The sequence below is a fragment of the Dromaius novaehollandiae genome, chromosome 12 (assembly GCF_036370855.1).
Source record: "Dromaius novaehollandiae isolate bDroNov1 chromosome 12, bDroNov1.hap1, whole genome shotgun sequence".
NCBI lineage: Eukaryota > Metazoa > Chordata > Aves > Casuariiformes > Dromaiidae > Dromaius > Dromaius novaehollandiae.
This window is the reverse complement of record NC_088109.1, coordinates 7168830-7182189: the sequence shown is the minus strand read 5'-3', so window position 1 is coordinate 7182189 and position 13360 is coordinate 7168830. Positions and strand designations below refer to the sequence as shown.

The 13360-nt window shown below is 36.5% G+C and overlaps 1 protein-coding gene across 1 annotated transcript in view; it reads right to left on the bottom strand.

The window, feature by feature from the left end:
- SYN2 (synapsin II) overlaps nucleotides 1-13360 on the bottom strand; it is a 202437-nt gene that overhangs the window by 93260 nt on the left and 95817 nt on the right. The window contains exon 5 of the mRNA XM_064518835.1: nucleotides 5734-5823. Within this exon, the coding sequence (XP_064374905.1) occupies nucleotides 5734-5823 (90 nt within the window). The remainder of the gene's footprint in view (nucleotides 1-5733; nucleotides 5824-13360) is intronic.

Below are 13360 nucleotides of genomic sequence, written 5' to 3'. Positions count from 1 at the left end.
TCTCTCCACGTCCTTTCTTTGAGTATGTTCTACTCCATTCCGATTTTGGCGGGAAATTACACTCATATGAGAATTTAGAACAACAGGTAAAGAAAAAATTTAGACGATTCTGTTCCTGTTTAGTTAGACCAGATCAACTGAAAGTTTTAACACAAATACTTTACTTATTCCTGCTAACTATATTTTGACATTTCCAGTCTACAGACTCATGAAAATTCAGAGAAGGGCCCAGTTTTCCAGATAGTGCCTTTACCCTGTTTTCTACAGAGTACTTAAAACAAACAAACAAACAAAAACAAACAAAAAAACAAACAAAAAAACAGAATTGTAAACTTGCAAAGAACATAATCCCATTTTTAAGTGTATGGGCATCACTAATTCCATTAATGCAATGAAGGAGTATTTTAGGCATAAAATTCAGCATGTCCTACATATCTTGTCCATGGTCTAAGATATATCGCATTGGATATATAATGTATACTTGCAAAAAACTTTATAAATGATTTTTATGACAGATTCCGTTCTAGTGTTTCCATTATTTTTACAGTTGCATGAGTCCATATTTAAGGGATAGACAATGGCTGCTTTGAAGGCACTGTGAGAGTAACAAATACTCTTATTTACTTTTTGTGGGTAAACTTATGCATATATATATATATATATATATATATATATATATATATATTTATGCAGAAAAGCAACACACTGAGGTTCTATTTTGCTGGAGCTCGTATAATGGTACTTGCATGAAGGTTTTACAGTTTTGTCTGATTGTAAAACTAAATAAATAGAACAAACCAGAAGAAAAAGATCTGTGTTGAAACCCTATCACGTTTCACTTAGTCCTACAGAAAGATTAGTATTTAGCAGTAAGATAGAAACAGTTACATTTGACCACACTGTGCGAGATTTGAATATCCAGAAAGCACTGCTTGCCACTACGTTTTCCCAGGTGAGGACAGGGTTTCAAACTTGCAAATCAGCTTGCTTTTTTATGTATTTGCTTTGTTTTGCTTTGACTTTCCGTGAAAAGAGAATGCAGCATGTTATGATTACTACAATTCCACAAATCCAGTCCCCTTATTTATATACCAATACATAAAATATTAACAAGCTGTAGTTCAATTCCAACAGAGCACAAGTGGCGCAAGGCCTACAGGAATGAACAGCATTGTATCCCTTCATAGTCAACATTTCCCTTTGTATTTTACTGAAGATCAGCTTTGCTATTTTAACTAACAGTCCTGAATTAAGACACAGTCTCTTGGTGCTGCCTAACGTAAAGCTTACCTACTTCTCAGCTTTGCTAAACACAAACAGAAATTTACAGGGAGCCAATTTTGACCACAGACTTATTATGGCTACTCATATAAATTAAATACAAAGGCTACATTTCTTCCAAAAAGGAACTTATGCTGCAGATATAATACTGTCAGTGCTGTGCATTTCTATGACTGATTTACAAACAGGCTTAAAAAAAAACAGGCCTCATTTCTTCATGTCAAACCAAAACAATTCCTAGATGAGCCTGCAAGAGCTTAATAACCCTACAAGGTCTGACCACGCACCTGGCTAATGAATATTCAATACACGTACAGTGTAGCATTTGTTTCCAAATCCATTTTGATGTTAACAGTGCATTCTGAATAGTGCTTTGCAGTAAACAGATATTTTCTGCCTTTTTAATTTAACATAGTTCTGCTTCTATTTCACTTATACAGTAAGCAGACCTTAAACACAACTAACTCTTGCCTGTGACAACACTGTAAAAATGAATTTTTTAAAAAATATTTATAAAGAAACAAGTATGAATTGTATGCAATAACTAGCTTTAAAAACATTTATATTTGACTTGCCACAAAATATTTGATATGAGGTGTTTCAAAATTAACAGCTGACCAGTTTGATTTCTGTCTGGATATAAATCTGGCCAAAACTTCCCATAATGGATTGTAAAAAATGTTTTTGCTCCTATCAATACCTAGGGCACGAAAAGCTTTAAAGCACCCTCCCAGAATGACCGTTTATTTCTCATGGGATTCAGCACTGATAAAGATTATGGAAAAGATTAACTACAGTATTGCTTTCAGAGTATGTTATTTTCCTGTGAAGATTTCTGCTGTAGTGGCATTGATTTATTACAAATAGTAGACTATTATTACAACATTTAATTTTTACTTTCTGAAACTACGTATGTGTTAAACTGAAGGTCAAAAAAGAAATACAGCCTGCTAAAACATTTGATCTTAATTTGAAAATGACTCATCTGACTTACAATTAGAGATCAGAGAAGGGAGACCATACAGGTGAAGAGGGTGGAAAAAAAACCCTTGCGTATTGCTGGCTTTTCTCGATGTTCCAGTTAAGTTTTTAATTAAAATGTCCAACAATTATGTTGGAAAAGCCATTTTTTCAGTACAGAGAACATAGGAGGTAGGAATGTAGTGACATAAAGAAAACAAATTACTGAGGGAAAGGCTGTAGATATGACTCAAATGAGTCCAAAAAGCCTTACAGCATTTTGTATAGCTTTAATCAGTTTGAGATGAATGTTTATATTTCAGAAAGTGTTTCATTAAAGCAGCTCCAGTTTTACACAAAAGAATGGCATCTTTGTTTATTTATCTTTTATTGCCGTCTAAAGACTCAGTACAAGTGATCACTAGAGTATGAAAGAAGCAAAAGATATAGAAGCACAAGTTCACCTCTGGCACTCGGCTGAAAACTCAATTCAGAGATTGAAAAATGGTTTATGCTGTACAGAGTTCTCCCCTGTCTCCCTACAACATGGCTTGCACCAGGTGCAAAGCTCCAGACGGCAGTTTGGGGGGATAAGAAGGGAAGGAACACACACAAGAGTAACTACACAAATTATTTTAAATAGGAGACATCAATTTCTATAGAAGCAAGATCAAACCAGCCAACTATTAATAAACAGTGTTTAAAAGACAGCATTCAAATAGCATGATATCACTTCAATTCACCTAAGAAAACTCCCTTATCCAGATCATCTTACAACCCATTGTAGAAATTCCAATAAAATGTTATCTGGTACCATTTGCCTGATTATTTTTGAAGTCAAAGTTCAAAAGAATTTATTCAGAAGGAAAAAATAAATAAATGGGCTCCACCAAAATCAGTTATTACAGCACATCGAAACCACACATTGCAATACCATACTGAAATGGGGATGAGTTCTTTCTAGATTAATGTTCATGACAGAAATATGTAAAAAATTACTGCAATTTGGATAATATTGACAATCAAAAGCTCAAGCCAGACAAAAACTTATCAGTTCAGACATTAGTGATCAATGTAGAGGAACCAAATACCCCAAAGAAAGAGGGAGGAAAACCCCTCTGATTTGTTATACTCTGTTAGCAAACAAAATACAGCCTATAAATGCATACGCAGATTTTCTCATTTGCATTCTCTTGGTGGACTGCAATTCAAACAGCTCTTTAAAACAGCAGTTTGCAGCTGATCTGGTGGACCTTCCACAGGGCTGTACTACATAAAAAATTAAAAGCTAAAACATTAATTCTTGGCCCAAATTATAGGCTATTTTCTTTGTTTCTACGTGCTGCTATCTAGCAATGCATAAAAAGACATGCCATTTCCTAGTGAAAATAGTGAGCAATATCTGATAAAATAATGAAGAAAGAAAATTAATTTTGTGTGGGAAATTACAAACCAGCTTTAATCTTGGCCATTCTCAGGAATAGAGAGAGATATAAAACTTAATACCATTTGAAAAACCATACTGCAAGACATGAGATGTGGTTCTGTTTCTCCATGTGTTATGAATTAATCCCCAAGGCAAAACACTCTTGTTTTGCATAAAAAAATGTTAGAGAATTATAAAGCTGTAATTTTCCTGACAAATCCATCAGCAAAAACCTCTCCCATTTTGAAAAGATTCAACTGTTCAGGATGATACTTTGATCTGCTGCTCTGTATTAGGACCATTTTTCTTTGGCTCTAAACACTCCTGTGTAGCAAACATACTTTAATACCTAACTCTGATGAAAGCTCTTTTCATAAGAAGTGTCACATGTGGCAAAAAAGGGAAAAAAAAAATCTGTAACTTAATAGTCCAAAGCAGCCAGCGAAGAGAACTGGGAACAGCCATCCTGCCACTCGCAATACATCAGAAGACACAGCAGAACTGCACCATACTGTATTTCTAACCAAACAGGGAGACAGAATTGGGAGAAACAGGACTTCAGAGGAAGTCTTAGTCAACTGGTATCACTAAAGGTTATCTTAGACGTCCTTTATGATAATGAAGTGCTGGCCAGAATCTCAGACACACAGCAACTATGGCTTGAGGACCTAACATAAACAGATAACATGTTTTTATCATAACATTGAAATGATACTTGGGGCACTTGAATCACAGCTGTGTGACACATGCTAAATGGCAAGATCAGGATTATATTCTAAAAATAATGGATGCCTCTGAACTAGTCTGTTTTATCAGCAAATTTTCTCAGTGCTGAAATTCTCTTCTCTAAAAAAAAAATACTCAGGAAAGAACTTCTGTTTAGAAACCGTAAGAAAAGTAAGAAAAAGATGTCTGCAGCCCAGGACATTATGCTTTTCTGTGGGCCATTAGATCCCAAAATGTTCATATTCGGGCACAGAAATAATCACAGTTGCATGTTTATCTGCAGGTTGGAAACTGTATGTTATTGCCTACAACCCCCAACCAGTTTCAGGAAAACACTTTCAGAAACTACTGAGAAGATGATACACTTGCCCACTTCCACCTAAAGCATCATTAGACAGACTGCTATAAAACTACCCCTTTACCTTTTCACAGGGCAGAAAGGACATCTCTCGTTCTCAGTGATGACCTAAACACGCTGTCCTGATACAAAGAGCATATGAAACAGAATTCCCCAGGAGTGATCTCAAACAAAATTCTTCTTAACATAACTGAGGAACTACTCTCTTTGTCTCATTACCATGTACCAGGAGTTAAAGCGTATGTTCCTCTTAACAAAGTAGGTTTGGAAACTAAAGATTACAAGGTATCTTGAATTTTTTCAAGAAACAGGCGGCTTGCATAAATAGCAAGGTTTTTTTTCAGCTGCCTCTACCTTCAGTTTCCAAGTTATCCATGGTTGATGAGAAGCAGCTGTTCTTATTTTTTTTATACCTTAAGGAAATACAGGAAGAATAAACATCAAAGGCATCTGAAGATCTAAAATCGGGAGGATAATATTATTTTAGGAAAAAATAAGGTAAGCAAAGGTCATGAGTGTCACTTTTAAGAATCCATTTCTGTATGTAAAGGACTGGGAACAAAACAATACCAACACAGGCACAGGAAGATCACAAACAACACGACTGTAGACGAGTTCCACGTTCTACGCAGGCACGAATCCAGCCTTACACATCAACCAGAGATGATAAACCCTCGGAACGCATCACAACAGATTAGGTTGAAAGCAACCCTTAAGTGTAGCCCCTGCTCTTTAATAGTTGTTCTGTCTTTAGAACCGTTTAGTCTCTTTAAGGTCTGAAATTAGATGACCAGCTTCAGATTTGAAAATCTTCGTTAACCACTACAGTGCTTTGAAGTGGCCACCCAGTCTCATCCCACTGAAAGCTTCCAACATGGCTTTTAAAACAGAGACAGTAAATAGGGGGAAATGAATCACGTGTGTTTATAGTTCCTGTTTTATATAGACAGTAATTGAATTTAGTACTGATATTTGCACATACCATTTCCTTGTGATTCGGGTAGAACGTCTGCTCAATCAATGGGAACTTCTCTGGACCCAAAGTTTTGTAGACAGACACCAGCTGGGCAAACTGTAAATAAAACAAAACAAAGTAAAACACTTAGGAAAGAAATCACGTTCTGCTGAAATGATCTCATACTGTCATTTTGCTTCTTGACTTCCGTGTTACATAAACTCAGCATCAAATACACACCTACTTACTGTATGCTTTCCCTCCCTCTCCCCAAGCACACTTTTATAATCCAGCCAAACCATGACCCCCCTGTATACAGCAACAAAGAATAACATCTCTAAGAGTTAATCCTTCAGACGTATAGAAAATGAAATACATTGGAATACTGGTTTTCAGATACCTTGCACTTGGCATATCTTACACTCATTTTTTGATAATAAAATCATTAAAATGCTGTATTTTTCACCACTTTTGATCTAAAGATCAGACTTACTTCACATTAATTTAGCCTTCTGGCACCCTGATGACATTGAAAGGCAATTTTTCAAAACTGGAGAATAGAGAAAAGTGGTCATACGCTGTATGTCACATATAACAACTCATGAGAAGAAACAACAACAGAATTTTATTTTTCTAGGCTTTACTCCTGTACCATAACCACATGGCCATCCCTTCAGTGTCTTCAGTTAACAAAGATCTTGGTAATTTAAATAGTTATGTGTTGTAGGCATTTCTATTAATCTTTCCTTTCTGGGCCCTCCCCTCGACACACATATCCACTCTACCTATAACGTGGACTGCAGTTACACAATGTAGAAAGCAAAGCAACACAAATATTTAAATAATTTAAAAATATATTTAAAAATAATTAAAAAACCACAAAAAGACATGGAATTCCTTATTAAATATAAATGTACCTGGAGCCTGTTCTCTTTAGCAAACAGATCACTTCTAACAGTTTAAAAAGTAAATCACTTTTGAAATCACAGCTTAGCAAATGAAGTTTCTAGGGAGCAAGAAAGCTTTGGCAGTCAGAAGACCACTATTGTTTCGAGACTCTAAAGCTTTGGCTTGTACACGCCTGTGATGTATTTAATTGTCATGATGCCAACATGAGACATAAACAAGTTAGCCCAACAGTTTGAATAGTGGGATTTGCTGGTTACAAACAGGAAAAAAGCAGAGAACAATAGAACTCTGTCCATAATGTAGTTTGCTGAAATACCTACTCTGTTAATGCAATTTAGGGTGCAGGGATAGTAAAAACTGTTTAAAGGAAAAACACCGATGAAGGCTTTTTATTGCATTTCCAGCTGGCATAGAAAATTTGTTTAATTTAGTGGTGTTTACTTAGGTTTGGTAAAACACATATTTAAATTTTGAAAGCCAGTGGAAAATGCCTTAGTGATGAGTAGGTTTCACCAGAAGCTTAAGAAATTCGAGTTGGATAGTATACTGTACAAAAAAACCTCAAGGAAAGGAAATATTATCACAGCTACCAAAATAAGTAGGTTTGTGAATAAGATTCCTGACAACTTACTATTTATTTCTGTCCTTATCCGAGATCCAAATGTGAAATCTCATGAGCAAATACTGCCTATTAAATACATGATCTCTGCCAAGCAATTATTTGGACCATGTAGAACTATGTTAAAACAAATTTATCTATCTTTAAGAAATATCCTTTAAATAAATCATGACTGATAAATTTTATGAAAATAATCATATGAAAGCAAGCAAAAAGCACGGAGAAAATGACTCTCTTTGTAGCGGTTATGACATTTACTTCAGAGGTAAGACAGCTGTATTTCAGATTGGTACTAGTGGATGTTTACTTACTTAAAATAAAACAGTATGAACCTCAGATAATATGAATGTATCACTCTAAAGTACCCTATAATCTAGTGATTAAGCTATGAAATAGCATGCAGGAGATGCAGGTTCGAATTTCCTGAAGTGGAGGAGAGAAATCAACTCAGATTTCCCATAGCTGGGGGGACTCATTTACCCCTTGTCCCTGCTGGGACCCTGCCTCACCTGTGTATCTATAACTTTATGAACCTCAAACTTTTCTCCCCACAAAAAGCAGCTTGATAAATGTAACCCAAATTCACGTAACAATTTCAGCATAAATTAAAAAGGCAATTTCCCCAGAGATTTAAGTACCACCACAGCAAAACCACAGTTCTAATTGTGCATTCCTGAATTCCTACTGATATTGAGTATTTTTCTTTATTTTTCCTGGGAAATTTATGAAAATAATTTTATTCATGTTTTAATGAACTTTTGATTCATTTAAAACATGATCTGGATTGTACCTTTTTTTATATTCTCCTTCTGAGTAGCTCAACAGTAAAAATATATGTATTTTTAATATAAATTATATGTTTTATATATTATATATAAAAAATCTTTTACACACACTGAAGCAAAAGACCACTTCAGAAAAACCTGTTGTATCTAGACAGTTTGGAAGCTATACAAAGCTTACAAATATACCGAATGTAGACTACCATACTGCCACTTTTTCTGCTTGTCCATCCAGACCAACTTTTAAAGGTCTGCTGGAGATCACACTAATGAGTTTGATTTGACAATTCTTAGACTTCAGGCAAAAAAGTATATGTTGAGTTGACCAAAATTAATGTTTTGCCTTAATTAGAGTTTTGAAAGAGTTTTGTTTTGCTGGGCTAGCTAAAGTGACCTTAAATTTCACTTTAAATTAGAGAAAGGTTTATCAAATCCTTCCCTGAGAAAGAACAAGATGTTTTTAGATGATAAATGACTGAATTATTACCTAATCCAATGCTGAATGTTTTCAGATATAGGATGTTTATGACATAGAGAAGACTGGAAGAGCTACACTACATTTATTTAAAGTATTTTCCATGGATGCCAAAAATCCCTGCGTGATTTTTAACAGTAATCTAGCAAAACAATCTCATAGAGCTTAACATTTCAGCAAGAGTCTTTTCAACTTCTTAGAGGGGAAAGAACAAGAAAGCAGAAAGAAGTTCTTTTAGCTCTTATTTTAGCTAGCTGAATTTACTCCTCATTTTTAAATTTTATGCCTTTGTCCTTCTCAGCTCTAACATGGTGATCCTCAGGTAAGTGTACTCAGATTTTTTTCTAAATCTTGGGATTTTGTAACATCCTTTATAATGTCAGCTCTTCTTTTTTCTAATAGCTTTGGGATGAAATGCTTTCATCTTAGCATAGAGATGGTGTCTCCATAAAAGAACAGTAGAGAGCCATCTGCACTTTTTCTATTCTCCAAAGTATCATACAGATAAGAAGAAACACTTAGTTAAAGAGATACTTAGTCTCTCTGATTTCATACGAAAGCTTTATAGGGTTTCATTACACTGAGAATAGGATATAATAAATTTGACTGCATTTATTGTACGGTAATCAAGCAACTAACAGTTACAAAAAAAATCACTCTCCCCACAAAGATGTGAATAAGGAACTTGCTTATCATTTTAGACATGTTAAAATGCACTTAATTAGGTAAGTCATCTCTGAAATGCTCAGATGAACACCAAAGCTGCACAAACTTTTCCTTTAAAAAAAATCATTGGGTGTTTAAATTGATATAGTCCAGATGGTGCTTTGTGTTACTTTTAATTCCTGCAACCTTCTAATCTTGCCAGATCGAAGGATATTTATCACTGTGCATTCCAGTGTGGAGTTTTCTGGTATGTGGAATAAGATTTTCATGCAATAAACTACTTTGCATTTGCCTGTACTGTTGTTCCCTACTAGGGCAGAACTCCTGAGCTATTCTGTCAGAGATTTTCCTTTCTTTTGGATATTTATTGTCCGTGCTTTTTAAAACTTCAGGCTTGCTGCTACTGACAGTGAAGGAACTCCAGCTACTATCTAATATTGCATGGTAACAACCTAAATGGTCACAAAATTGGGGTCACCAAACCAGACGAGCTGATGCTGTCTAACACTAGGGAAACAGGAAAACTTTGTGCGAGACACAGAACACTGAGTCCCTCTGTTGTAAGCAAATATACTTTTAAATGACATTCACCCTACCTTTGACTGCTCCGAGTTGAGGGCATGCCTAAAGAATGAAGAACTTGAATGACACTTCTGGATTCCCATAAATTAATTCATTTGGTAAAAGGCAAATTTAACATTTGTTATAGGCTGGTTTAAAACATATATTTCCCTTATAGGAAATTAACAGAGAAGGTGACACACTGATTCTTGTGGCTCCTTCAGATAGCACCCAGAAAAATGGTTTAACATGTCCTGAAGTAAGTCTTCTCTCAGGCTGAGGCTTGGAAGTGTGACTTGTCATTCCAGAAAAACATGACACCTCATGAGAGTCAGAGGTGTGCAAAAGCACAGAGACACAGTATCATTACACCAGCATATCATGGGGTCCTTGGTGTCCAGCAGATTTTGAGACAAACACTGCAGGCCCTTCAGAGGGAGAAGGGATTATCAAGTGATTGAGGAGGAAAGGGCTGGAAGGGAATCTTTGACATAGGTACTCTATGGGAAAGAATTTATTTTTAACCAATATTTTACACCATGCCTTATTTTTAGTTTCTGTGTTTGTGTTTTGTTTTTTTTCTTTTAATAACTATTATCTGAACAGTGTCTGTGTCACTCACTTTATGCTCTGCATGATATTTGCTCTTTACTGTGATTGACTTACATTTCTCCTGTTATACTTCAGTAAACATTAAATATTCTTCCTGAAGGCTGAGTATATACACATTTGATTTTCTATTTGATACCTGATATGAGACTCAAAGGGAGCAGATTGCTGGCTGCAACTTACACATTTCTTTCCGTCAGCAGCATCGGACAGACAACTTAATGGAAGTATTCAAACTTTCCAAGTTAACTGAAAGTTGGACACGGCAACCTAACAATGAAACATTGCCTACAAATCCATTTGAGCACATCAATGGAGTACAGGAAAAATGAAAACTGACAGAAGAGCCTGGTGCCCCTCCAGTAGCTCTCCATTATTGCCATGCAAAGCTAAAGACAACACAGTGTGACTACGAATGGAAAGATAAGTTATATGGAACCTGCATCGTAACTCAAGTAGTTTTGTAACACCGATAAGGTGTTTCCCAACCCTTCTGCAGTCCCGGCTCATACGAGAAAGTGGCACGGTTCTGGGCCTCACTGAACTGAGCTGCTCTCCCCCACTAGCTTTTTATTCAGGTCTTGCCATTTGACCCATCATTCTGGGACAAACAGCATCTCTTCCTTCCTTCCTTCCAACCCTGACTGCAGCTGATGTTCCCTCACCTCTCCAGCTCCCTCTTCATCCCCTGGGCTGCCACTTTACAGCTCCTGATGAAACTACTAGGCCTGAGCGGATTGTGCTGCCTCTGTCCCACAGTCCCCAGCACGTCCCACGGAGCGCGTTGGGCTCCTGCGCCTCTCCTGCTGAACGCCTGCCTCTTCTCTGTGGGGCACATCTCACTGTTTGGTAGTCACTGCTGCAAGTAACTGCTAGAACATTTTCACATCAGAATTAGATTGACAAGGCCCATAAATCATTAAGAATTTCTAAAGGACAAAACAAAAGCCTTACATAAAAACTTCATGCCCTCGGAAGAACTGCAGAGCTTTTGCTTACAAATTATCAGAGTGCACCCTTTTTGGGGGGGTGGGGGGGGGGGGAGTTTTCTCCACCAGTTAGAAAAGCTAAAGAGGGATTTTAAAAAAAAGCTAGAAGAGGATCAGAGTCAGAGACAGAAAAACATTTCATCTTGGCTTGCAAATTTGGGTAGTGAGGCATCTGGCAATGAGAAACACCTGGGCCAGTGAAAGAGGCAGTGGCCAAATCTGTAAACAGTGAGGAAAGTGAGATTTAAGGAAGACATGCAGACTCAAAAGAAGGAAAAATAGTTATTAATGAGCATGAAATGTAGAAATAGATCTAGACATTTGTTAGAAAAGAATTAGCAAAAATTAGTATCATGAGACCTAGATCAAGATGCCTTCCAGAATGTTTTATTTTAAAATGAAAAGTTACAGAGGGAAACAAAATTTTATGGAACTGAGTCATTCCTGACTGAGTCATTCAAATAAAAGCAATGAGAATGTGCAGTTCACTCCACTATTATGGGAACATCCAGTTCAGCATCCTGTTCAAGGAAACATTTGTGCACCTGCTTATTTTAACAGCACTTGGGCATTTGCTTAAGCACTTCTCAAAAGGGTTTGGGGCTTACTACAATAAAGAGGGGTTTTTTGTTTTTTAAGATGCTAAGATCCTGAAATTCTCCAGTTCAAAGAACAAGTTTTTATAATGATATTGAATTCTGTGAAACTTTACAGTGAAGTAGGAGGAAATCTACCCTATTACACAAATTGTTTTTGCAGACATAGCCCTCTCATATTCATTCATAAGCAGTCTTGTAGCTAATGAAAACCTGTGCAGATGTAGAGGTGTCTCTGTATGAAGTTACTTTCAGAAACAAAATGTTATTTCTTTACTTAATTATTTAAGTCTGAAGAAAAAGTCATTTTAAAGCTGTCTAAATATACAGTTAATTTTTTTTCCATTTTCTTAAAATGTACATGCAATCATGTGCATGTACAAGACACTCTCTTTCAAGTCCATGGGCTATTAGCTTGCATATGCTCTACTGGATTCCAACTATTCACTCACATACACAAAGACAGGGAAGGTCTTTCAAGCGGCCAGCATCCACACGATGCAATGCTTTACAGCATTTTAAACTAGATTATGAACTCAGAGAAACTTCACAGGATAGACATGTTAGTTACCAGACTTAACACAAGAAACAAGGCAACCACACTTTGCATCCTGCAAACCGCAGTTCAGAACAGAAACCAAACCTAAATGAATGACAGCAAGGAAACCAGGCGGCAACAGTAGCACTGCTCAGACTTCTGAAGATAATGTGGGAGAAATGTACCTGTAGAGGAAGGGGGGAGGAGGTAGGAAAGAGTGGGGCTTGGGATGGGGAGCCGGCACAAAGGAAGCCTTTTTCCAGGATGGGTCACATTTTTTTTTTCCAGGAAAGGGATTCTAGGTCCCAGATTCGCCAAGTCACTGGGTGACCATAGCCATATATAAAAGAAATAATCTCTATCTAGTATCTGGCTAGTAAAATTTATCTTCTAAGGTGCTTTCATGAGGAATATATCACACAGGTTTGCTTTTTAAATTAAAGATTGCACAGGAAATCAAATTTAATTTGCATAGTCTGGCAAAATTAATTTGCACAGCCAGCATTTATGGATATTTGACTTACGCAAACAAAAAATACGATTCTTGATTTTCAATACTATACTAGGAACAGCCGATAATACAGAGCATACGAACCACTGCTTTACAGCCTTACCCCTGTTTAAATATAATTTCTTTCAGTAGAAGCTAAGGAGTGGTTAAAAATCTGTTTCAATTTTCTGCCGCTAGAAATGTTCAGTGCAATGGAAGTCTGGAATGGATGTCCAGAGCTCCTACTGCTGCTCTTTAGCGGAGAGAAGAACCAGGCAGAGCGACAACAACCTACCACAAAAAGTCAAGAACATAGTGAAAAAAATATGAGTCTACTTTTGCATTAAATTAGCCTCATAACACTAAATGCTGGCAAAAGCAGTGTTGCTTGTAAAAGCAAGTAGTGTTCAATGTAGTATT